Source organism: Mesoplodon bidens (genome assembly GCF_964165515.1).
Source record: "Mesoplodon bidens genome assembly, chromosome: 1".
NCBI lineage: Eukaryota > Metazoa > Chordata > Mammalia > Artiodactyla > Ziphiidae > Mesoplodon > Mesoplodon bidens.
Window position 1 is genome coordinate 102,250,464 of NC_138176.1, and position 26,419 is coordinate 102,276,882.

The 26,419-nt window shown below is 45.7% G+C and overlaps 1 protein-coding gene across 1 annotated transcript; it reads left to right on the forward strand.

The window, feature by feature from the left end:
- The first annotated feature begins 5,865 nt into the window (after window positions 1–5,865).
- NOCT (nocturnin) lies at window positions 5,866–26,419 on the forward strand. The gene is made up of 3 exons (XM_081250276.1): window positions 5,866–6,401; window positions 24,008–24,280; window positions 25,385–26,419. The coding sequence occupies exons 1-3, from the start codon at window positions 5,903–5,905 to the stop codon at window positions 26,206–26,208; spliced, it is 1,596 nt and encodes a 531-aa protein (XP_081106402.1). The 5' UTR covers window positions 5,866–5,902; the 3' UTR covers window positions 26,209–26,419.

Genomic DNA, 26,419 nt, shown 5'->3' on the forward strand with positions numbered 1-26,419 from the left:
AATCTCAGGATGGAATCTCTGGGCTTCTCTGGTGGCACAGTGGTTAAGAATCTGCCTGCCAAGGCAGGGGACACGGGTTCAAGCCCTGGTCGGGAAAGATCCCGCATGCCACGGACCAACTAAGCCCTTGTGCCACAACTACTGAGCCTGTGCTCTAGAGCCTGCAAGCCACAACTACTGATCCCATGTGCCACAACTACTGAAGCCCATGCGCCTGGAGCTCGTGCTCCGCAACAAGAGAAGCCACCGCGATGAGAAACTCGTGCACTGCAACGAAGAGTAGCCCTCGCTCGCCGCAACTAGAGAAAGCCCGCGCACAACAAGGAAGACCCAACGCAGCCAAAAATAAGTAATAAATAAATTTATTAAAAAAAAACAAAACACTTCCTCAGTTTTGCTGTTCAGGGTGATGCTGCTTTGGGAAAGATCCCCGGTGTTCTCCTTACTTGCTGTAAATGATAATAAATGCTTCCTTCTCCCAATGTGCGGCTTGGTTGTGTCCACTGTCTCGACACCCGCCAAGAGGAGAAACCAGTTTTGGGGTAACAGGACCATAGGTGGCAGTGCAATTATAAGAGTTTGGTAAGGCCATGGGGAATTCCCCAGCCAAATTCACCTCTCACTCCCTGTCTCGCAGGAACGCGCCTGCCTCAGTGTTCCCAGCGTGCTCAGCAGTGGGCTGGGCCCACTTTATAAGAAGCAAGGCCCCGGCTCCACAGCGGTGTTGGGTGTCAGAGCAAAGCCACTGAGGGCATGGATCAATCATACCTTTGCAGTCCCAGTGAGAGGTCTGAGAGCCACATTCTCCTGGTTCAGGATACTTGATGATCCTCTGAAAAGACGCCTGGAACAGTGTTACCTTCTGAGAAAAGGGATATAATAAGTGAAAAAACTCCAACAGAATTTAACATACATTTTTGAATGAATTTCTTTAATAAATATAAAAATACACTCAAAGCAATTGGGATTTTTCTGCATTTTTAAATATGTTAAAGATGATATCACTTCAGTTAGAAGTGAAGAATCATTTATAGTGATAGAACTAGAGACCTCATTACTCTGTTTTGTTTGGACTATTCATTGACTGATGTACTTCCGGTCTTTGACAGTGCTATGGACTGAAATGTGTCGCCTCACCCAACTCCTATTTTGAATCCTAACCCCCAATATGACTATATTTGGAGATAAGGTTTTCAAGAAGGTAACTAAGGTTAAATGAGGTCATAAGGGTAGGGCCCTAATCCAATAGGATAGGTGGCCTTATAAGAAGAGGAAGAGAGAGAGATTTCCCTTCCCCTCATGCTCATATATGTGTATATCTATGTATGTGTGTATACATATATGTGTACACGTGTATATAGCTTCACTTCAGACAGCTGAAGTTAGACGTTAACAAAGGAACTAGTGAAACTGCTGGGCAAACAGCAGTGCTAAGCAGAAAGTCTCAACAGGAGAAAAACCACAACTTCTATGTTTCTTGGCTCCATCTCCTCTATTTCTATTTTGAGGCTGCTCCAATCTTCAGAGAAAAAACACTCACCTGGTTCTTTACGCCATTGTCCTTTCATCGGTCTCCTGCCTTCCAGCCTCGCTGACGGCTGACGCTTCCTTTCCACCACCACGGCCGACCTACAACTGTTCACGTAAAGAGTGCCCTTCCCTGGCTTCCCTGGTGGCTCAGTGGTTGAGAGTCCGCCTGCCGATGCAGGGGACACGGGTTCGTGCCCTGGTCCGGGAGGATCCCACATGCCGCGGAGCAGCTGGGCCCGTGAGCAATGGCCGCTGAGCCTGCGCGTCCGGAGCCTGTGCTCCGCAACGGGAGAGGCCACAACAGTGAGAGGCCCGCGTATCACAAAAAAAAAAAAGAGTGGGCTTCCCGTTGTCAAATCCAAAGGATCCACTCGCTGCCTTGACCTCTTGGGAGCATTCGTCACTGTTCTACCCTTGTAGAAACTTTCGGTTCCCTTACTTCGAAGATACCAGTCTCCCCCTGTTCTCCTTCTCTGATGAGGTTTCAAGTCTTTTCCCCTTCCAGCCATCCTTAAAGCTATGTGTTTCACAGGAATTTCATCCTTTAACACTTTTCTTCTCTCACTCAGAGACTTTTTGTGAGTGATCTCATTACCCATGGCTTCAACTACTGGACCCTCAAACATGTCTGGCCCTGATTCTGCTATGAGCATCCAGTCCTTAGTTTTATTTGCCTACAAAGTGACTCCACCTGGGTGTTCCATGGGCGCGTCTCAATGATATGTTCCCATCTTAACTCTCAGGGAGTGTCCGCCTTAAGAGAGGCATCTCCACCTGTTTTCCTTATTTTGCATCATCATCTACCAGTCACCCAGGTCGTCCCTAGATTCTGTCCTCTCCTCCCTCACCCCCTGGATTTAATTTCTAACTCAACCCCATAGTTTCTGTCTCCTTCATATTTCTTAAACCCATCTCTTTTGCATCACTGCCCCCAATTTATTTGTTTGGGAGGTAGTATTGAGGGAGCAACAGGAATGTGCATCAGAATCACCTGTGTGGTTTTTTTTTTTTTTTTTTTTTTTTTGCGGTACGCGGGCCTCTCACTCCTGTGGCCTCTCCCGTTGCGGAGCACAGGCTCCGGATGCGCAGCCTCAGCGGCCATGGCTCACGGGCCCAGCCGCTCCGTGGCGTGTGGGATCTTCCCAGACCGGGGCACAAACCCGTGTCCCCTGCATCGGCAGGCGGACCCTCAACCACTGCGCCACCAGGGAAGCCCTGGTTTTCTTTTTAAATAAGTGTGCCTGTCCTGCCCCTCCTCCAGAGATTCTGAACCAGCACATCCTCTTCCTCACCACGCTATTCTTATTCTCCCCTGGTCTCCCATCCATCCTCCACACCGCTGACAGATGATCTCTCCGAAAGGCAACTGTCAAAGTGCAACCTATCTGTCGTTTCAGAGGTTCCACAAAACCTTCAGGATAAAGTCCAAACTCCTCAGAAAACCCTTGACACTGTGGTTCTTGCCCACAGCTTCCACCTCATCTCCTGCCACTCCCTTACAGGCACCCTGCACTCAAGCCTTAAGGAAGTGTGCTGCTTGCTGTTCCTGGAACATTCCTCCTTTCCTTCCCTTGCTATTCTCGGTGGATCTCCTCCATCAGCCCTTTCCACCTGGAAGTTATCTTGTTCAAAAACAAGACCTCTCCTGACTTCTCCAGGCAGTTAGATACTTCCTCTTCTGTGTTTCCACAGGACCTTGTTCATATCATGATTCTATATTTATTATTGGATGATTGTATTTGTGTTTATACAATGTCTCACCCACTAAACTATGAGCACACTTTGTTCAGTTCATTATCGTATGCCCTAATGTAGAGACCCACACATAATGCATACTCAACAAATGCTTACTGAATGGATTTTTGAAATGAATAGTTTTTTTTGTTTTTTGTGGGGTTTTTTTGCGGTATGCGGGCCTCTCACCGCTGTGGCCCCTCCTGCTGCGGAGCACAGGCTCCGGATGCGCAGGCCCGGCGGCCACGGCTCACGGGCCAAGCCGCTCCGCGGCATGCGGGATCTTCCCAGACCGGGGCACGAACCCGTGTCCCCCGCATTGGCAGGCGGACTCTCAACCACTGCGCCACCAGGGAAGCTCATGAATAAAGTTTTAATTTACACTTTTCTGATTGATTAAAGTATACAGTATTTTTTTTTCTTTTTCTTCTTTTTCTTTCTTTTTTTTTTTTTTTGGCCTCGCTGAGCAGCACACTGGATCTTAGTTCCCTGACCAGGGATCGAACCCATGCCCCCTGCAATGGAAGCACGGAGTCTTAACCACTGGACAGCCAGGGAATTCCCATACAGTATTTAACATATAACAAAAATGATACTACTGACCCACTTTTAGGACAGCATGCTCTTTGAATCCCTTTAATATTTATTTATTTATTTATATATATTTGCCACACCATACTGTATGTGGGATCTTAGCTCCCCCACCAGGGGTCGAACCTGTGCCCCCTGCAGTGGAAGCACAGAGTCTTAACCACTGGACCGCCAGGGAAGTCCCTGAGTCCCTTTTAATAATGACAGTTTATATTTGAAAGTACTTTTGATTTTTCAAAGCACTTTTTTTTTTTAATAATCTCACCACATTTTTTTTTTTTTTTTTTTTTTTTTGGCTGCGTTGGGTCTTTGTTCTGGTGCACAGGCTTCTCATTGCGGTGGCTTCTCTTGTTGTGGAGCACGGGCTCTAGGCGCGCGGGCTTCAGTAGTTGCGGCACGCAGGCTCTAGGGCACAGGCTCACTAGTTGTGGCACACGGGCTTAGTTGCTCTGCGGCATGTGGGATCTTCCCCGACCAGGGATCGAACCTGTGTCCCCTACATTGGCAGGCCGATTCTTAACCACTGCGCCACCAGGCAAGTCCCTCAAAGCACTTTTCTTCCAACACTTTATTATGAATATTTCCAAACACATGGGATGGAAAGAAAAAGAATTGTAAGTGAACTCCCATGGACCCTAGATTCTAATTCAACATTTTGCTATATTTGCAAAACACTTTTTATAGGCTAGTTTTATCAGCACTTTTTATTTCACCTAGTGACTAAGGTATGATTCTGTCTGTTTTTATAGACAAGGAAAGTGAGACTAAGAGAGTTAATGATTTGCCAAGAAGTATATCTCCCAGGAGTTATGATCAACCTGTGCCAGCTGATGGCAACCACACCTTCGGGTTGTCAGATATATAGCCCAGGCCTGAACATACATTGAATATCCTCGGTAACGAAAAGCTTCCAATTCCTCAAGACAGGAGAATCACCAGAACCATGGGAAATCCGGCAAGAAAACATTTCTAGGTCATAAATCATTCAGAGAGGAATCCAGTCTTGGGCCTCCCTCCCCCTCACCCCACTTCCCTTCCTGGTTAGTCATCATTTCCTGCCCAAATCTAGCTGAGAGATTTCTTCCATTCATTCTTTTCCAGTACTAGATGCAAGTCTAGAATAACTTTTTTTATCAGCTGGCCTACTTCTCTCTCTTGCCTTTTCACATGCCCGAGATACATGACCTCAAGGAAACCACAGCCCCAAATCATATCCTTGCGCAGCTCATAAAACAGCTCACCGTTTCCTACCAAATTACGTCTAATATAACGTCTGCCACCCGCAGTATAACCTATCCAAGCATCTGTCTTCTTACTTTTTAGCTTCCATCCTACATAACTAAGAGTTGTTCCTGTAAATACACCCAGGGCTTTCTTTATTCCCCTTTTTCACGTGTAAATCACCATCACTCTCTCCCCCCACCAAATTCCACAAGTGTAAAACCGAGACCTCCAAGTCTTTGCCCAACACAAATGCCAAGTCTTCTAATAAACCTTCTAGAAACCGCAGGCCTGTTATGACCTCTATCCCCAAACTTGCGAAAACTTGTGGCACTGATCTTAATCTACCTTGTAAAGCTTTATGGTCTGATTTCTCTTGCCACCTTCGCCCCCCTTTGCCTGAGGATAACATTCTTGAGGAAAGGGACGTTGTCTTCCTCAGCATCGCCCTCGCACACAGTGGGGGCTTTACCGTGCTTAATTTCGTTTAACGCAACATGTCCCGTCGACGGCGTCGGGGGCGGACACCCTTTACCGGATTCACACGTACACTCACACGCATGCACGGATGCTGTCTTCTACTCGGACACCCACGTGTCTCCAGGGCCACAGCCCTGGAGCAGTCTTGGGTCTCCCAGCCTGTGGGCGTTTCCACTGCAGCCAGCGGAAGGGGAGGCTCATTCCTTTAAAACCTCCTCAAGGGATCCTTGTTATTTTGAACCTCCCACAGCCCCCATCCTATGAATAGCTTAAGACCCACTTCCTCCCAAATCAGTATCACCCCGGTTCGAGGAGTCCCTGCCTGGTCGCGCCGGGCTCCCGTCCCATGGATCCCCCCTCCCTGTTGCGCTTGGTAGCGTCCGCTTTGTCAGCGCTCTGCGCTCGCTGGTTACCCCCCAGCTCTCGCCCGCTGGCTGCAGACAGCGCCTTGGCGTCGCAGCAGCCGCAGCATCAGCTGCTCAGTCTCCGGCTCGCCTGCCCAGCACCTTCCCCCGGGCCGCGGCGGGAAGAGAAGGAGCCCGGGAGCCTCCGCTCGGACGCCCCCGAGAGTCTGCTCGGCTTGCCCGCGTCGGCGAGGCCCGCGGGTGGGTCGGGCGCGCGAGGGGCCGCGGCGGCGGCGGCGGCGGCGCCCGGCATGTATCAGAGCCCGCGGCGGCTCTGCTCCGCCCTGCTGCAGAGGGACGCGCCCGGCCTGCGCCGCCCGCCCGGCCCGCCGCCGCGCCGCCGCTCGCCCGCGCCCGCCGCCGCCCCCCGCCTCGCTTCCCCCCGGCTCCTGGCGGCGGCCTCGGCGGCCCGCGGCGTCGCGAGGTCGTGCTCCCGAACAGGTGAGTGCGCGGCGGTTCCGGGCGGAGAACGCGGCGGCGGCCAACGCGCGGCCGCCACCTGGAGACGGCGCGGAATGAATGGGAAGCCGGGGGCCGCCGGGCGGTGGGGTCGGACCGGGAAGCGGGTCCCTCTCTCCCTGAGCCGCTGTCTCCGCTCCCCTTTGCGGCTCTGCCCTCGCCTTCCCTTGCCTGGGGCTTGCACCGCGTCCGGTAAGAACCGGAACCCCGCGGGAGCTTCTAGTTTGATCCTTAGCGTTCGATGCCGTGGTTTTTGTATTTCTCGCTCTTGACCTGTAAGTTTTCCCCTTCCGAGGCCACAGATTATTTGTGTTTTGTTTCTAATCGCACTAATGATGGAACATTTTATGCAAACAAACAAAAAATCTAAAGTTACACTTATCGGATCACGTGACCTGCGTGTCTTTTAGGTTTCTGAATTTTGAAAAATGTCATGTGAACAGTGTGTTATAACACGCCTTGACTCTTTGGACATACATTTGAAATCTTTCGGGAGCCTTCCCGTCTTAATATTTGCGTCATTCTGCGTCCTGTATACCTGGCTTAAGATCTTGCAAAGGTGATGCCGTCTTGGCCAAGAGCCAATTTTATACGTCACGTGCTCTGGATTTCCCCTTTTTGCCCAACGAGGTTCTGCCTGAGGACCCATTACCGCGGCCACAATTTACATACAAAGTAGTCATACTTTTCAAAATGAGGAATAAAGCTTCTCTTTCAAAACTGGCAATTTTATCACACTAAAAAAGTGTATTTTGTTTGTGCTCAAGTTTATTGCTGTTTAAGACGTAAGAGCATCTTAGATTGTAAATAACTACATTTTGCTCCAAAAGTTCTGGATTAACGGTTTTGGGTTTTTTTGTTTTGTTTTGTTTTGTTTTTGGTCCCACTGCGTGGCTTGCGGGATTCCCAGACCAGGGATTGAACCCAGGGCCAGGGCAGTAAAAGCCCTGAGCCCTAACCACTGGACCGCCAGGGAATTCCCAGATTTACTTAAGGACAGATTGAGCAGTAAAAAGAATATGTTCAGTGTGGCTTTCTTTACTTAAAGTGATCACCCAGAATGTGACTAGGGACTTACCTGGCGGTCAAGTGGTTTAAGACTCGGCGCTTCCACCGCAGGGGATGCAGGTTCGATCCCTGGCGGGGGAACTAAGATCCCACATGCCCTGCGGTGCGGCCAAAAATAAATGAATAAATAAAGTAAAATAAAATTAGGATGTTAAAGTGGTTACCGGAGACTCTAAATTCTTCAGTGTCCTTAAAATGGGTGAATTTGGCAGTCACTGAGATCTTTCCAGTTCTATAGGAGTTTGGCACAATAAAATAACTGTTAGAATGGTTACCACCTAATATCTGATAGTGTTTTTTCTTTTTTTTTATAAAGTATTTTTAAAATAAGTTTATTTATTTATGGCTGCGTTGGGTCTTCGTTGCGGTGCGCAGGGCTTCTCATTGCGGTGGCGGAGCACGGGCTCTAGGCGTGCGGGCTTCCGTAGTTGTGGCACGTGGGCTCAGTAGTTGTGGCGCACGGACTTAGTTGCTCCGCGGCATGTGGGATCTTCCCGGACCAGGGCTCGAACCCGTGTCCCCTGCATTGGCAGGTGGATGCTTAACCACTGCTCCACCAGGGAAGGTCAGTGGGTTTTCTTGCTGGAAATTTTCAAGAGGAACATTGTTAGGTTTGAGGTGGGAGAAGGGATGAAAGGAAACCAATTGGGGTCTTCCTAGCCGTCTCTCCTGTCTTAACCTTTCACCTTAAATTTCCTCCAGGCCCCTCGGGGCAGTTAGTCAGTAGGCTCATCTTGGGAGTACAGATAGCTTACGTAACACACATACAGAGAGCTGTGCTGTTGGCTGAGGAAGAAAGGCCAGAACATTTGGAATCTTAGGCTTTGGACCCAGAAACGTGTTTAATGAACTTTCTGGAAGTTCCCTGAAGTTTTAGAAGGGAATTGAAATATTTTATGGTAGTTAAACTATTGTAAACTATTATAGACAGTTACTACTACAAGATCTAGGCAATTTTCTGGCTTCTGCGCAGTTTTCGCTTCAGCTACTTGTTGGAAGACACTCATGAATGCATTCATCAGCTCATCGCTTGATCACTCATTCATTCAAAAACTTACAGTCTATCTCACTCTGTAGGTGCTTTATTATAGGAGGTAAAAGAACATGAGACTTAGCCTGCCTCTAAGGAGTTTAGTGCCCAGTAAGAGGTGAGTTTTGCACAAAGACATGACTGTTTAATGAAATCAAACACCTCTTATTCTTAGTCTGTTACAATTAAAGGTTTGTAAATGGCACAAGGATGCCAGAGAGCGCAAAGTCCCTTTTAGCATTGGTGATCTTTTTTGGCTTCAAAACGTGGTTGGCATTTGAGCTGGGCCTTGAAGTGCAGTTTAGAATGGAAAGAGATTAGAACACTTCGCTTGGGAAAAGCCAGGAGCAAAGTGGAAGGCATGAGGCATGGTTGTGGCAGGGTGAGAGAAGAGATACCTTGCAAAATGTTTCCCAAAGAGCCTCAGAACCAGCATTAGGTGCTTTTTAAATAAATGCAGATTCATAGATCCTACTGTAGACTTACTAAACAGAATCGTTACCGGTGGGCCCCAGATTCCACATTACTTAACAAAATAGCAACAATGATAAAAACCAGATTATTTTTACAGACCCCAAGGTTTAGACATCTGGCTAGAGAAACCTTCAGAGAACTGAAGCCATTCTTCCCTTCAGCACCTTTTTGCAGGGGGATGGGTAATAAAGCCCCACACTTGACCCCATTTGATAATCAGTTCCTTCCTAACTTAACGCCCCTTGGCAGTCAGAAGTCACTGGAAAGATGAGTGCAGCCTCTTTGCAGTCATCAAATGCTGGGTTATTAGAATTTAAAGGGGGACCTAGCAGTGTTTTGCTACCTTTTCTTATGGAAGGACAGCAGCCCCCATAAAGAAGCAGCAGGTGCCACAGTTACTGTGCTGGATGACTGTACTGGTCCAGTGTCATCTGTGGGTTTATAAATGCCTTCCTCCTCAGCTAATGAAGAGTTGGCTGAATTACTGTTTTCCATCACTGGAACATGTTGCTTTTTTTCTTGGTGCAATTTTAAAAGCAAATACCGGCTCATTTGAGGAGGCGGCTTTATTTAGTATGTCCCTTAACGGTGTGAGTAAGCTGCTTATGAGAGAGAAGAAATGCAAAAGCTTGTAATTATCAAGCTTCTACAAAGATAAATTGCTTTCTTTGTAGGAGAACCAAGGTATTGTTTTCCTGTAGCATTTAATGGTAAGAGCTTAAATACAGTGAGTTATTGGGGGCTTTTGAATTAGTAACCATGGCTCCAGACTCACATTCAACACACTTGTATGAACACTTGCAAATCATTTAACTTCTCTTGCTGGACTTTTCCTAGGGAAAAAAAAATTAATAAGATAAATTGGTATCAATTGATCCACAAGTATTACTGAACATAGTACACTTAAAAGGCCAAATATTTTATTGCTTCTCATGACTAATTGCAGCAGAGATTGAGAAGAAAGACATGAGTGTGGCTAGATTTGTTGGAAAAAAACTTTGCTTTGAATGTGAGAAAGGAGGGTGAGAGAAGACCATGTGCCAGAAGAAGGTGGCAGGTGTGGGAACAGCGATGAACACCCTGGGAAAAGGGGTACTTGAGAATCATCTGGGAGTATTTTATAAGCTCCACTCCTAGAGGTACTTATTCCTCCTGGAAAGTTTGGGAAACCCGGAGAGAATTCTGGAAGAGTGTTAAGAGTTTTGAGCTTGGGGCCTAAGACAATTCAGGAGACGCCTGAGCAAGAATGTTTACCTGAGCAAAAGCGAGCTTCAAGAAAAGGAAAGAGGGGCCTCCCTGGTGGCGCAGTGGTTGAGAGTCCGCCTGCCGATGCAGGGGATACGGGTTCGTGCCCCGGTCTGGGAGGATCCCATATGCCGCGGAGCGGCTGGGTCCGTGAGCCATGGCCGCTGGGCCTGCGCGTCCGGAGCCTGTGCTCCGCAACGGGAGAGGCCACAGCAGTGAGAGGCCCACATACCGCAAAAAGAAAAAAAAAAAAAAAAAAAAAAAGAAAAGGAAAGAACTGGTGTATCTGTGAAAGTTCAGTGAGACAGAACTTGACACTGACGTAACGGGAGTGTACAATTTATAGAGTAGGTAGGTGGATAAATATGTACTCTGTAGGTTCCTGTGATGGGATGTTTGCTAAAAGAGGTGAGGCAGGTATATTCAGCTTCTTGGAAGGAAGAGGGAGACTCAGCATACATATATATATATATATATATATATACACTTTTTTTTTTTTTTTTTTTTTTTTGCGGCTCCGGACACACAGGCTTAGCGGCCATGGCTCACGGGCCCAGCCGCTCCACGGCATGTGGGATCTTCCCAGACCGGGGCACAAACCCGTGTCCCCTGCATTGACAGGTGGACTCTCAACCACTGCGCCACCAGGGAAACCCTCAGCATATATATTTATTGTTAGGAGTCACTCTAATCGGGATTCATAGGACCTTGATAACCACTTGAATGGTTATCACATTTGATGAATACTTAGCAATTCAAGGTTGATGTGCATTTCTCTTTTAGGTGGTTCATGCTGAATTTTATTTGGAAAATTTTCATGATAGTTTTTTTCTTTTTTGAATTTTATTTTTTTTTATACAGCAGGTTCTTATTAGTTATCCATTTTATACATATTAGTGTATACATGTCAATCCCAATCTCCCAATTCATCCCACCACCACCCTGCCACTTTTCCCCTTGGTGTCCCTATGTTTGTTCTCTACATCTGTGTCTCTATTTCTGCCCCGCAAACCGGTTCATCTGTACCATTTTTCTAGGTTCCACATATATGTGTTAATATATGATATTTGTTTTTCTCTTTCTGACTTACTTCACTCTGTATGACAGTCTCTGGATCCATCCATGTCTCTATAAATGACCCAATTTCATTCCTTTTTATGGCTGAGTAATGTTCCATTGTATATATGTAGCACATCTTCTTTATCCATTCGTCTGTCGATGGGCATTTAGGTTGCTTCCATGACCTGGCTATTGTAAATAGTGCTGCAATGAACATTGGGGTGCATGTGTCTTTTTGAATTATGGTTTTCGCAGGGTGTATGCCCAGTGGTGGGAATGCTGGGTCGTATGGTAGTTCTATTTTTAGTTTTTTAAGGAACCTCCATACTGTTCTCCATAGTGGCTGTATCAGTTGACATTCCCACCAACAGCGCAAGAGGGTTCCCGTTTCTCCACACCCTCTCCAGCATTTGTTGTTTGTAGATTTTCTGATGATGCCCATTCTGACTGGTGTGAGGTGATACCTCGTTGTAGTTTTGACTTTCATTTCTCTAATAATTAGTCATGTCGAGCAGCTTTTCATCATGATAGTTTTTTTAAATAATTTTTTTAATTACACAAGTTACACATGCCCATTAATAAAAATATTTTCCCTCAGAGCTTAAATGTCTTTGTCAGTACTGGTTATCACCAGAAGTTTAGGATTGTTTGTCCTTGGTGTTCAAAAGTTCTGTCAGGATAAATGTCTCAGCGTCAGGTGAGCCCATTCAGTCTAAGGACATCCCATTCTTTAGCACAGGAAAATTTTCTATTATTTCTTGGGTTATTTTATCATATTCATCACTAAATCATTCCCCCTTCTCATGTTATTAAAAAGTCCCGTTTGACAGATTGTTGTCCATATGGATCCACCCTCTATGGCTCCTCTCATTTTTTCAAGTCTTTATTTCATGAGATTTTCTGAATGTGTCTATTTTGCAGTTGTTTACAATTTCTGGACATTTTCTAGTTCTCCACTCCTTTTTTTCACAGAAGCCTACTCTTACATTGTGTCCTATGTAGTTGTAAATATATGTAGCTATGTGTATTTTAGGATTTATAGCCCAAATATCTGTTACAACTGTTCAACTCTGCTGCTGTAGTGTGGAAGCAGCCACAGACAATACATAAACCTTATTTACGGACATTGAAGTGTGAATTTCAAACGATTTTCACATCATGAAATATTATTAGTTTTTTTTTCAACCATTTAAAAATGTAAAAGATCACAGGCAGCACAAATACAGGGCACTGGCCAGATGTTGTTCCCGGGCTGTAGTGTGTGGACCTCTGATCTAGAGGGAAGAATATCAGCAAAATAGTCCTCTTGGCTCCCACACTCCATATTTCCATTCATAGCTGTAAACCTGGCCCACTTCTTGAGTATCCCGGGAATGTTAGTGATGGGCATCAGGTAGTAACACAGACCTGATGTCTTATTGGAGAGCTGCTGTCCCACCAGATTCTTTTCATTTCTGCCTTTTCAGTTTCACTGCAGAGCATTATGCTAGAAAAGCCCGGCTTGTGGAAATGCTTGGCCAGGCCACTAACAATCGAGCACCAATTTTAACAGGTTAACCTCAGCTTTCATCGTGGAGGGGTTTCTTTTTCCCTTAGCCATATTCTCTAGCTGAATCGGGCGTGACTGAAGGTACCGCTTAGCCTTGTCTGGAAGACACTTGGGCGTTCCTGTCTGTGACTGCTGCCTAGCAGAGGTCGTTGGGGTTGTCACACTGTGTCTAGGATCTTGTATTTTTAGACATGCTAGGTTGAGAGCCGTGACCTTCACTTGATATCTCTAGTAACTCCATGTGGGTCATTACACCGCTTTGTACACTTTGTGCTGTGCCAGCGTGCGCACCGTGCCGGCGGTGACGTCCTCGTGACGTCCTCGCAGAGGGAGGAGGTGGAATTCGACCTCTTGACCCCGTGCACACCCCTGGTGTGGCTCCGTCCCGTTGTCCTGACTCTGGCTCAGCACTGTCGGGGATGCTGACGAGCAGCGGTCCAGGGTGCAGGCAGCCTTCTCCAGGGCCTGACCCTTTGCCAGTTGTGCAATCCTGAGAGAACCAGGTAATCGCTTAACTTCAGTCTCCGTGTTGATAAAAGTAGGCAAACACAATACCTACTTTGCTGGATTGTTGGAAAGAGTAATGAAAATACATGCAAGGAGTATGGCACATGCTGGGCTCTCAAATGTTAAAAGCAGCTTCTCTTGAAACCCAGAAAGTGAGCTTCACTAACAGTAACAAAGTAGCTAACATTTAGCTCCCATTTCCAATGTGCTGGGTATAGCTAGTTTAATTCAGCGGCCAGTAACCCAGTGAAGTAGGTCACAGTGATCCCCAGGTGAAGAAAGTGAGCCACAGAGGTAAATACTTTGGTCAGGATCTGATTAGTAAAGGAGGAACCTGGATTTGAAATGAGGCAGCCTAACCCGAGTCCATGTGTTTAAGACCATTTTGCCTCACTGAGAAAAGTGAAAGCTTTCGCCGTAAGGCTTTCCCATGCTTAGAATCTGGTCTCTAGGACCCAGGGAGTGTAATGTACTACAAGTCCACACTGCGTCACAGAATTTGAAGGTGGTTGTGTGCCTTTACCAGGTGGACCTTCCGGGGACGTGTTGCACTGTTTTGAGTTTCGGTGTTCTAGCTGATGGGTACATAAACACAAAGAGAGGACCCTGACTACAGTCTCACAAAATTCCAAAAAGAGTACATTTAATAGTGACTCAGGACAAGTCACTTCTGAGCCTCATCTATAAAATAGCCAAGGGGTTCTTGAGAGGGTAACAGGTGTCTCAGCAAGTAAAAGTGCCTAGTGCACCATAAAGTGCTCTACCAACGTAAGGCGGTTCTTCTGCCAGTGTTTGACAGGGGTCCTTAATTAACACTTTGCACCCACTTGCCATCCTTTCTTTTATCAACGTTTTTAAAGCGCTAGGCCGGGTACCGGCTACCAGGGGAAGTGGTAATCAAGGCAGATGTAGTCCCTATTCCTCACAGAACTAATGAGTGAAGGACAGGGATTGTAGTTCAAATGTCAAGGGTCATTTAAGTAAGAGAAGAAGACCACGTGTAAGAAAAAGGGAGCCACTGGGGCTTGCTCCATGAAGCTGTGAGGTGGGGAGCTTTGACTTCTTCAGTAAATACGAACTATACCACATATCCAACACCCAGGCTGTTTTAGGTCGATGGTTATCTTGTGACTGTTTTGAAGGTGGCCGCGTGTGTTCAGGAAGCTGCTCTAAGGAGCCCCGTGAAAGCTAGCTGCTGAGTTAGCCGTCTAAACTTCCGAGGTGGTTCAGCACGCGGCCAGTAGGTGGCAGCACAGGCTCGCTGTTCAGTGATGCCTTCCCGTGACGTCTGTGCTTTACACTTCTGGGTACTTTACGCCTGGAGGTTTCCGTGGGCCCAAGCCTGGTCAGTTCCAGCAGCTTCTCAGACGTGGACCCAGAGAATCCTGGCTTTCCTTCAGTTTTTGCTTTTTAACCAGTATTTTTGCCAAGCCATCGTTTCAGGAGACTAAGCTCAGGCTGGTTATGAGAAATTATTAACAGACTGAAAGGTTTGGGCAGACTCTAGAAGAAGCAGTTGCTGGGTAAGTAGAGAAATGTTACGTGGAGAGAGGTTTTTCTGCTGAGATTTCTGAGTGCTGTTAGGACTGCTTGGGGTGGTGAGCCCAGTCAGTTTGGGTTCTCATCCAGCCTTCTAGTTACTGATTGACGGTGTTTTCATTAAACCCTGATCATTTGCCTCTGATAGCTGGCACATGGTTGGTCTGCCTGTTGCTTTAGAGTTGATTTAGTCATCAGTAGCTTAAAGAGTAAATGTATTCTGTATTTTAATAATTAGCCCACTTTTGCTTTATTAGGAAAATAAAGGGATGACAAAATGGGGGAAGTTTACATATCACTGCTGTATTTCTGGAACCTAAATAATCTGAATTCTCTGGCAGACCTTTAAAGGCTATTAACAAAGGTAAGAAGAGTTATTCCTATAAAGTAAAATAGGAGTGACTTATTTATTCACCGTCATCATATCATCACGGAATGCAGGCATCCAGTTCCCAGTGTATATGGAAATATGCTTACAGGATTGGGAAGTGGCAAGAGATGGGAGTGGTGCAGCTAAATGAGAAATAAAGGCGTGAGAAATAAAGCTGTTGTCATCTGCCTTTTGCCTGTATAAATTACATCGTATGCATTACATTGAAATGATGACTGATACTTTCTCTAGTAAAGTGACTGGAAAAAAATGAATTTGGGGCAAAAACCGAATATAATATGGGGTCAAATAAATAACACTCCAAACACATGTAAAATTCGACCCAGAAGCTAGTATGAGTGCCAAATAAAAGTTCAGTAGAGGTTTTGTCAAGATTTCATGCTTTCCAGTATCTTAGCAACCACCTGGATGAATTGTTTGTGCTGCCTTGCCTCAGGAAAGTGGCTTTCCATGTTGCTGTCCTGAACCTTTGATGATCGTTTTAAAGCCCTGAATGGCAAACCCTATTAAGGTATAAAACTTCAGCAGAAAGGCAAGCAATTTTGGAATTGGACTTGTATTTACGTGTGAAAAGATTTTTTAAACGGTCGATACTCTAAAAGAAAAAAAAAAATGACTTTTTTAAAACAGGTGAGAGAATTGTTACTAAGTGATCCCTCCTTGTAAAAGGGGAATAATCAGAGTGGCTTCCTCCTAGGAATGGAGTGAGATTGACTTAATTTGCGAGTGGTGCATAGTAAGCATTCAGCAGTCATTAGCTGTCATGGGCATCATCCTCAGGGTGGGGGAGGGGCAGAAGGGTGTCACATGCTCTTCAGCATTCCTTTGTTCTCAAATTTAAATAACTTGCCTTACCACCTAGCAGTTCTTGGGTGGCTCTGAGCCTTGCTACGATGGTGTTATAAGTACAAAAATAGCATGTGAAGTCTCCATGGTGTCCACTTGGAGTTATTAATTCCCTAGCACTTCCTTTGAATTGATGTCTGTATGTTACCAGAAAGTTTTAGGAAATAAAGCCTTGAAAAATAACTGAGTAAGCTCGTATGTTCTTAGGATAAAAGCTGAAAAGAATAACTGAAGACAGGAAGAAATGAATTGGGACTAACCCAGATCCCTGCTGATTTGGTTCAGTAACCTGACTTTATGAGAAGAATATTTTTGAGCTATGGAAAATCTAGCTTAGAAATATAAGGCCAGAGGTCAGGGAAGCTTGTCCGTGATTTGAAGGTAGGACTAGACTCTGGAGTGCCGTGGAGGCAGCCTAGCAGCAGTGACCTCTCCCACCTTTTGTGATCAGATGCTCTGTCAGTTTGAGAAAAATTCAGATACGTGCGCTGTGTGAATTACAGACATGTCTACTTTCTGTTATTTCATTTCACCTTTTTTAGTTCTCATTTTCTCCCCGGGGATTGCTTTGCTCGTATCCCCTGGAACGGGATGTCTACACTCAGGTGACGGTTGGTCTAGAAGAGACAGTCTCACCTTTTGTTCTCTGGACCCCTTCGCAATCTTAAAAAATACGGAGGGTCCCACCGAATTTTGTTTATGTGGGTTAATGTATAAATAATTAATATGACCTATGTTTATATATCATGTTAGAAAGTAAGATGAGAATTTTTAAATGTTTATCAAGTCATTTAATAGTAAAATCAGTGTTAACCTAAGTAACACTTTTGAACTGTTTTCCAAGACAAAAAGAAAGTTAGTGAAAGAGTGGCATTGTTTGACAGTTTTGGAAATCTCTTTAAAGTCTGGCTTAATAGGAGACAGCTGTATTCTCGTATCTGCTTCTCCATTCAATCTGTTGTGATATAGTTTGGTTAAAATATATGAAGAAAATTTAGTCTCTCACAGATAATATAATTGGGAAAAAGTATTTTAATAGCCTTATAAGATAATTGTGGATAGTCTTTTTTTGTGGTAGTCTCTATGTTAATACGTAGTTATTTGTGACGTGGAATCTGATACCATATATATCAATGAAGTTTTGGTATTGGTTATTTGGGAAGTGGTGTTTCACTGGGTTATGCAGATCTTCCAAGTGTTACACAATATAGAAATAACTGTAGCTACTCTCACCACCAATCTTGTCAGAAACATTTTTTAAGTATTGGGGACCTGTCAGGCTCCTGATGGCAGATATGTTTTCCAGAATTGCCATATCTGATGGCAGATATGTTTTCCAGACGTTTTCCTCGTGGGCAAAAACGCTGTCAGTTGTGCCAGGCTGACTTCTTCTTACATTTTAGTGGGTAAGTGTCTGCCTCGTGTCCATATGTGATGAACTATAGTTTGTCGGTTCTTCGAGGTGAAATGGTATTCCATGAAGACAGGGACGAGTTCATTTTGCAGCTCAGACGCTCACCCGAGCGCTTTTCCTTAAGGCAGCGTATTTTGCGTGCAGCGTAAGTGTTTCTGTGGACGCTCCATTTTGTCACATATTAAAGATATGCCATCGAGGCTGCACATTTAACAGAGATACTACTACCTCACTAAGGGACATTTTAAAGTAAAACAGGCACTTTTAAACTAAAACCCTGAGTGATGGGGATGCGCACAGTGGCCACTAGTGGAGCCTGGGGCCTCTCGGTGCCCGAGACGTGCTGACAGGGCAGCGGTCACCACGGCTGTGCGGAGAACAAGCACCAAGACAGAGAACACGACACGTGGGGTCTCAGCGTCATGAAAACCTTGGCCGTGCATGGCTCCAAGAGTCTCACACATCCCCAGTGGCCCATGAACCACGCCCTGAGCTGCTGCTGGAGCAGCGCCTCATCAGTGGGTCGGAAACCAAACGTAGTCGGGTCACAACTAGCATTTTTTAAAAAAGAAATGGAATACACCAGAAAATGGCCCAGATGTCATGCAGAAAAAAGCTGTTCTGTGAACCTCCTCTTAGATATCTATGTATGCCGTGTGCGCCCGCTGAGTTGTGAGTGTAGAATGTGTCCGTTTCAATTTTTATACTTGTTGGCTAAATATAGCTTATGTTATACATGTAAATATATAAATATTCATGTGTATTTCTTATATATGTTTACATAGCATCATGTAAAAATGACAGTTTTAACTGAAAGCGTTCATTGCCACAGAAGTACCTTATCTGCCGGGGCATGACAAGGCATCAGGACCTCCTAGGGTCCCACAAAAAAATCAAACAAAATTCCTTAAGAAGTAATGTTATATTTTACCAAAATGTTTTAGATTTATGTTTCTATCCTCACAATAACCCCGGACATATAAAGATATAAAATAGACATTTGTAGCATGGGAATAAAGCAGGTGGATGGTAGCATTAACTAAACAAATGATTAGCTCATGGCAGACAGCAAGTGGAAAAACAGAGCCGTCCACGTCACTAATTATCTCTGTATCTACACATCTATATATGTATAGTAAGTGAAACATGAATTCAGGCTGATGTCTCTGACTCCAGCTCAGTATCATGGGATTCCTTTTTTTTTTTTTAATTTATTCTATTTATTTTTGGCTGCGTTGGATCTTCATAGCTGCACACGGGTTTTCTCTAGAGGTGAGTGGGGGCTACTCTTCGTTGCGGTGCGCAGGCTTCTCATTGTGGTGGCTTCCCTTGTTGCGGAGCACGGGCTCTAGGCACGCGGGCTCAGTAGTTGTGGCTCGCGGGCTCTAGAGTGCAGGCTCAGTAGTTGTGGCGCACGGGCTTCGTTGCTCCGCATCATGTGGGATCTTCCACATGCCAAGGACCAGGGATTGAACCCGTGTCCCCTGCATTGGCAGGCGGATTCTTAACCACTGTGCCACCAGGGAAGTCCCTGCATACATATTCCTGAATGAACTGGAGTTCACTTAGGTAAATACCTAGAGGCATGAATTCTATGTGTATTGTAAAAACTGCCAAACTGTCAAACTGTCTTCCAGAGTGGCTGTACGTGGGAAGTAGTAAGTGGGAGTTTGTGAAGGATTGCTGCTTCTTATTTAAATATTTGATAGACTCACCAGCGAAGCCATCAGGGCCTGGGCCTTTCTTTTGGGCAGATTTTAATTTAGTACCTTTGCTGCCCTAGTTGAATACTTCCATGGAGCTGAGGGGGAGGGGTGGGACCAGCCCCGGCAGGACCGGGCACAGGCTAGCACTGTCCTTAACTGAAGTTCAATAGCTTTCGTGAATAAAAGCTTCTCAGTTCGTTGTATGCCTTTGGTCTACATCCAGAGCACTGAAATGGCTGGTTTTGACACTCGCGCCCGGGTTGATAATTGTTTGGGGGGAGGACTTGTCGGCTTCCTCATGTCGTCATGCCTGAAGTCTCCTGCTTCGTGGGTTTCTCCCTCTGCTGTGTCACCCCCGTTAGCAAACAAACATGATACTGCAGCTTCCCCAAATTCTCATGCCTCCATCTCCAGCCACCATTCCATTTCTCTCCTTTTTTGGGGGAGGGGGGCAAGATTTTCTCAAAATACATCTCTACTCTCTGTCCTGTTCCCTATTTTCCCAACATCTCCACCAAAAATCAAAAATCGCTGTCGTTAAATTCACCACCACCGTTTCCCATGTCGCTTACGGGAATCTTTAGTTCTCCGACCAGGGATCAAACCCATGCTCCCTGCAGTGGAAGAGCAGAGTCCTAACCACTGGACCGCCAGGGAATTCCCTAAAAACAGTTAAACAATTTTTAATTGAATATGCTTGCTTCTTTCTGGTCCTTGCTTCCCCCCACCTCCATGCTTTTTTTGGGTGTACTAAATCTTCATTGGTTCATTATCAGATCGCATAGCCATTGCATATTGTACTCTGTCTTTTAACCTCATTTAGACTTGATTTTCTAAGTGGCTATATGTTTAATATAGTACCACCAGTTTTTAAATCAGTGTCTCTGGTCATTTTGGTCTAAATCTTGTTCTCTGGTTCCAGGGGTGGCAAAGACCTTTCTGAAAAGGGCAGGATAGTAAACATTTAGGCTTTGAGGGCCAAAAACAATCCTGTTGCATTATGTGTGTGTGTGTGTGTGTGTGTGTGTAACATCTCTTTAAAACCATTCTTTGCTTGAGGACTGTACTAAAATACATCTGGCTGCAGTTTGCCATCCCCTACTCTAGTAGTTTCTGGAAGAAGTGCTCCTGGCATCAGTATTCCAGTTTTGCTGGATATAAAATCCTTGGCTCATGTACTGATGAGCCATATATATAAAGTTTGACATATATTTGAAATACGTAACTTCATTTGCTTCTGGTATAAAACATTGCAGTTGAAGTCCGGTGATACTCTAATTGTCCTTGCTGTTTTGTTTTTGCTGTTTTTGCCTAGAGCCCAAGGGATTTTTTCTTTTTCTATTTCTTTACAGCCCAGTTGGTGTTGGTCATTCTGGGTTGATATTCTCAGGTACGTGTGTCCATGATACATGTTTTTTTAACCTCATAATTTTTACCTTTTAAACCATTCACTTTATTTTTTCCAGCTTTATTGAGGTATAATTAACAAATAAAAATTGTATGTATTTAAGGTAAACCACACGATATTTTGATATTTGTAAACGTTGTGAAATAATTACCTCAGTCAAGCTAATTAACATATCTCACTCTCATAGTTACCCTGTGTGCTTGAGGGAGTGGGGACGTGAGATCACTTTAGATCTCCTCTCTCAGAGGATTTCAAGTATGGAATACATTATTGTTAACTATAGTCACCATGCTGTACGTTAAACCTCCAGAACTGAATTCATCCTGCATGACTGAAACTTTGTATTCCTAAAAGTTTTCTTAAAAAAAAAAAAAAAAAAAAGTTTTCTTGATTTACAGTTTTTTAGTATTTGTTTCATTTCCTGGCATTGGTTTTCCTGCTACAAGAACCCCTGTTTATCCATATGTTGCATCTTCACTTAAAATTAGTACATAATGTTTGCCACTGTCTCTTAAATGCTTTATCTCCTCATTTCTTTTTGTTATGTTTTTTGTTACTAATTTCTTGTGTTGCCTCACTTCTGAGTTTTCTAATTTAGGCTATTCTGTCATTGTCTTTTAGCTCATTTTGCAATAGGATACAATTTTGATTGGCTTTCTCACTGTATCTTTCCAGCACACGTTTATTGTCTGAACAGACGTGAACCTGTTCCTTATTCATTTCATGTGAAGGTTTTTCTACGTTTTTAGAAAGAAGTGTGGCTCAGGATAGTCTTTCTGGCTTCACGAAACTCCTCAAACCTTCGACTCCTGTTGGACACTGTGCTACCCTCTTTTTCACACTCCTTTTCACATGGTACTTGCTTTTTATCACAGCAACTACCCCAGAGCTCAGCTTGGCAAGGATATGATGGCATTAAAAGGATGTAGAGCAGTCCTATTGAAAGTGAGCTGCATCAGGCTGGTCATTTGCCTAGAGCCTGACAAATGCCACACACTGGAGCCCCTGTGGATTTGCTGTGACGCCCTGTGACAGTTTGGTCGACCGTTAGGGTGATGCTGCTGATCTGGAAACCACACTTGAGAAACCAGTAGGACTTTTTTTTTTTGGGGGGGGGGTGCTGTGTTGGGTCTTCCGTGATGTGCACGGGCTTTCTCTAGTTGCAGCAAGTGGGAGCTACTCTTCATTGCGGTGCATGGGCTTCTCATTGCGGTGGCTTCTCTTGCTGCGGAGCACGGGTTCTAGGCACACAGGCTCTAGAGCGCAGGCTCAGTAGTTGTGGTGCACAGGCTTGGTTGCTCTGCAGCATGTGGGATCTTCCCAGACCAGGGCTCGAACCCATGTCCCCTGCGTTGGCAGGCGGATTCTTAACCACTGTGCCACCAGGGAAGTCCCCCAGTAGGACTTTTTACTGCCTTTTATTTATTTATCTATTTATTTATTTATTTATTTTTAAATTTGTGTATGTGTGTTAGTTTCTGCTGTATAACCAAGTGAATCAGCTATACACATACATATATCCCCATATCCCCTCCCTCTTGCGTCTCCCTCCCACCCTCCCTACCCCACCCTTCTAGGTGGTCACAAAGCACCGAGCTGATCTCCCTGTGCTTTGTGGCTGCTTCCCACTAGCAAGCTGTTTTACATTTGGTAGTGTATATATGTCCATGCCACTATCTCAGTTCGTCCCAGCTTACCTTTCCCACTCCCCATGTCCTCAAGTCCATTCTCTACATCTGCGTCTTTATTCCTGTCCTGCAGCTAGGTTCATCAGAATCTTTTTTTTTTTTTTTTTAGATTCCATATATATGTGTTAGCATGCGGTATTTGTTTTTCTCTTTCTGACTTACTTCACTCTGTATGACAGACTCTAGGTCCATCCACCTCACTACAAATAACTCAATTTTGTTTCCTTTTATGGCTGAGTAATATTTTTACTGCCTTAAAAAAAAAACCCAAAAAACTAGAAGTACAGAAGAAAGATTTTCAGAGTTGTACTGCCAGCCAAGAAGAAAATTCCTCTGGACCCATGTACTCAGATAGGCAAACAAATTTATTTAAAGGAATTTAATATATTCAAATCAAACAGTTTTGGAACAGGTGTGTGCGTGTGTTCATGCATGTGCGTTTGTGAGAAGAACAGGCTTGCTGGCAGTTGCACGTGCACAGAAATGTATGTTGGGAAAACTGGTGTGTTTCTTTGCCTTCATCTAGCTTTCTTGTTGGGGCACTACTTTTGAGTTGATGAAAGGGAACAATAGAAAGCATGCTTGCATGCTTGTTAACCCTTGGTGGTGAACACTTTAATCTGCTTTTGTGACGTGCTACAGCAAGTTCGATCAACTGCTAGTTTCAGATGCAATCAGCTTGCCAAATAATACGTTTTATGAAGGAAACTTTGTGTCCTTCAAGAGGAGGCCAGGACTTGGACGGGGTAGGGAAATCCAGGTTCCTCCATACCAGGAACCAGGTGTGGAATCGAGGAGGTGCTTCCAGGTAGAACGTGCCCCTAATTCACACTATAATGAAGAGGAAACAAGGCTGACCTTTAAAGGAGCAGGCGGCTACTTACAAGCCAGGTGCCGGGCACAACTCTCCTCATGCGGACTTGTTGAAGGTTGTGCTGTAGTCTCCTTAGTGAGTTATTGTCCAGTTAGATAACAAGAGGAAGCCCTAGGAAGTGCACTGACAGTGCTTCCTGCACCCTTTCTTCTCCCAGGATCCCAGAAAATGTGGACAACTGCCTCTGCTCCCAACCCCTTTTCTGATTTGTTAAAAATCTGGCAATCGATATTAGATTACAGACCACACTGCTCAATGATGTTCAGAGTCCCACAGAAAGCCAGATCCCTGGTGTACAGTTAACATGTACGAGAAGTGGGATATGGATTTAATCCAGCCGATTCTCGCCATAGCAGAGGGATCTGTATAGGTGACATGGCTAGGGCAACAGCCTGCTCTAACCGAATCTGTTCTCCAGGATTAACTGGGCTTTCTGATATCTGGCTCTGTACACACTGGTCTTCACGTTCTCACTTAAAATGCACAGAAAAAGGAATATGGATTTTGTTTAGCTATGCTTTCATAAGGCTGTGTCTGTAAATTATAAAGACAGATTCTAGGTTAGAATAAGCCATAAAGATCGAGGTATCTCAACAGCGATATTTCAAGTACCCGCCCTAAGAGAAAGCTAGAACCCGGAAACTCCTTTGATCCACCCTGTAGAACGCGAACGTGGCAACATCGCCCTAAAGGGAGCTCGCGAGCTTCCGTGGACAGTAAGTGCCTTATCTTCTGGCTGAGCCGAGCTGGCGAGGAGCCGGGCGAGTGACTGTGCTTTCCTTCCCCGCAGCGTGTCCCATGGGAAGCGGCACGAGCCGGCTCTACAGCGCTCTCACCAAGACCCTGGACGGCAGCTCCGCCTCCCAGCACCCAGAGTATCTGGTGGCACCCGACCCGGAACATCTGGAGCCCATTGATCCTAAAGAGCTCCTTGAGGAGTGCAGGGCCGTCCTGCACACTCGGCCTCCCCGCTTCCAGCGGGGTTTCGTGGATCTGAGGGCCGATGGCCCCAGTAGTAACCACGCACCTATCCGGGTCATGCAGTGGAACATCCTTGCCCAAGGTACGCCTGCGCTGTGACCGCCTGCCTGCCCCGCCTGTGCCCCGCCCTGTGCGCAGGGAGAGGGCGGGGCGGGCCTGCGGAGGCGGGCCTGGGGAGCTCCCACACGGGGAGGCTAGGAAGGGGTGTCGTCTGGCCTTCACTGCCCTCTATCCATCAGCTGAAGACGTACTCCTTACCCTCCACGTGTGCAGACTTTCCGTGTTCGGGGAAAGTGTCTGCTTCCCGGCACGTGCTTCCTGTCTCTTGTTAGCCCATAAGCTTTCACCAGTTGTCTCCCGCTTTGAGTCCACAGCACTAAGATAGCACCTGGAAGGGGGAGACTGAGTCTACCGAACGGGTGACCCTGAACCTTCTGCAGGGAATGGGGGCTGTGTAGGGGTGGTGCTGAGTCGGGGTACTCCTGAGGCCAGGTTCTCATCCAGACGCCTCTTCATAATTTGAGGCCAGAGATGTTGCTTCAGTTCTCTGTGCTTTAAGATATTACTTTGTACGGTAGAAAGGACTCCTTTCCTGGGTCGGCTCAGTTAAAAAACAGGTGTGTCAGTCAACTTTATTGCCGATCATGTCGCAGTTGAAATTTTAAGAAGAAACCAGGGTCACCATTTTTTCTGGAAAAGAAGGGCATACTCCCTGACTTTCCAATCTTTGATTCATTTGTTTTTTCCAGGTGTAGGGAAAAGCTGCCCATTTTAAATGGGTGTCATTTATTCTAAGTGGTGTCTATAAAGGCCTAGTGTGGCTTATTATAAGTCAGTGTTGAAAGCACTCTATAGAGTTAAGTGTATTTACTTCATCTGGCATAGTTTAGATCTGTTGGACGCCACAGAACACTGTCTAAAGGTAAAACTTAAGAAGATCTTATGTCCTAGAATATAGTGACAAGAAATAGTTTTAATACGAAAGGGTCAGTTAGTTGCTTGCTTCATCTGGATGGTAAGAGGTTATTCAGTTTGGTAGGTCGGTGCAGTAGGAGAAGAACCACCCAGAGCATCTGAAGCAGGGGAAGCACTCTGAAGGTCTTGGGTAGCGTCAAACCTAAGGAGACTCGCAGGTACTTAGTAGCGGTTCTTAGTAGCTGACCACTGACCGGCTTTTTTCTTTCAGCTCTTGGAGAAGGCAAAGACAACTTTGTACAGTGCCCCCTTGAAGCACTCAAGTGGGAAGAAAGGAAATGTCTCATCCTGGAAGAAATCCTAGCCTACCAGCCCGATATACTGTGCCTCCAAGAGGTGGACCACTACTTTGACACCTTCCACCCCCTCCTCAGTAGACTGGGCTATCAGGGCGCGTTTTTCCCCAAGCCCTGGTCACCTTGTCTGGATGTGGAACACAACAATGGACCAGATGGCTGTGCCTTGTTTTTTCTCCAAAACCGATTCAAGCTAGTCAACAGTGCCAACATCAGGCTGACGGCCATGACGTTGAAAACCAACCAGGTGGCCATTGCCCAGACCCTAGAGTGCAAGGAGTCCAGCCGGCAGTTCTGCATCGCCGTCACCCACCTAAAGGCTCGCACTGGCTGGGAGCGGTTTCGATCGGCTCAAGGCTGTGACCTTCTCCAGAAGCTGCAGAGCTTCACCCAGGGAGCCAAGATCCCCCTTATCGTTTGTGGGGACTTCAACGCAGAGCCAACAGAGGAGGTCTACAGGCACTTCGCATCCTCCAGCCTCAACCTGAACAGCGCCTACAAGCTGCTGAGCGCGGATGGGCAGTCGGAACCTCCGTACACGACCTGGAAGATCCGGACCTCGGGTGAGTGCCGCCACACTCTGGATTATATCTGGTATTCCAAGCATGCACTCAGCGTGAGGTCAGCCCTGGATCTGCTCACCGAGGAGCAGATTGGACCCAACCGACTACCGTCCTTCAATTACCCTTCGGACCACCTGTCCCTAGTGTGTGACTTTAGCTTTAACGAGGAACCTTGATGGACATTTATAAATGCTTGTCTGTGTCTCTTTAATCACAAGACTTAACCAGGGACGTTTCAGGAAGCTCAAATAAGAGGTTGACTGAGGAAGGCTCCCCAGTTCCTCTCACTTCACTTTCCATGTTTCCAGCATGCCCTTGGGAAGGAACCCCATTTGCTCACAAACCTTTTCCATTAAAACCTACAGCAAAAAAGGTGTTTGCACTCCA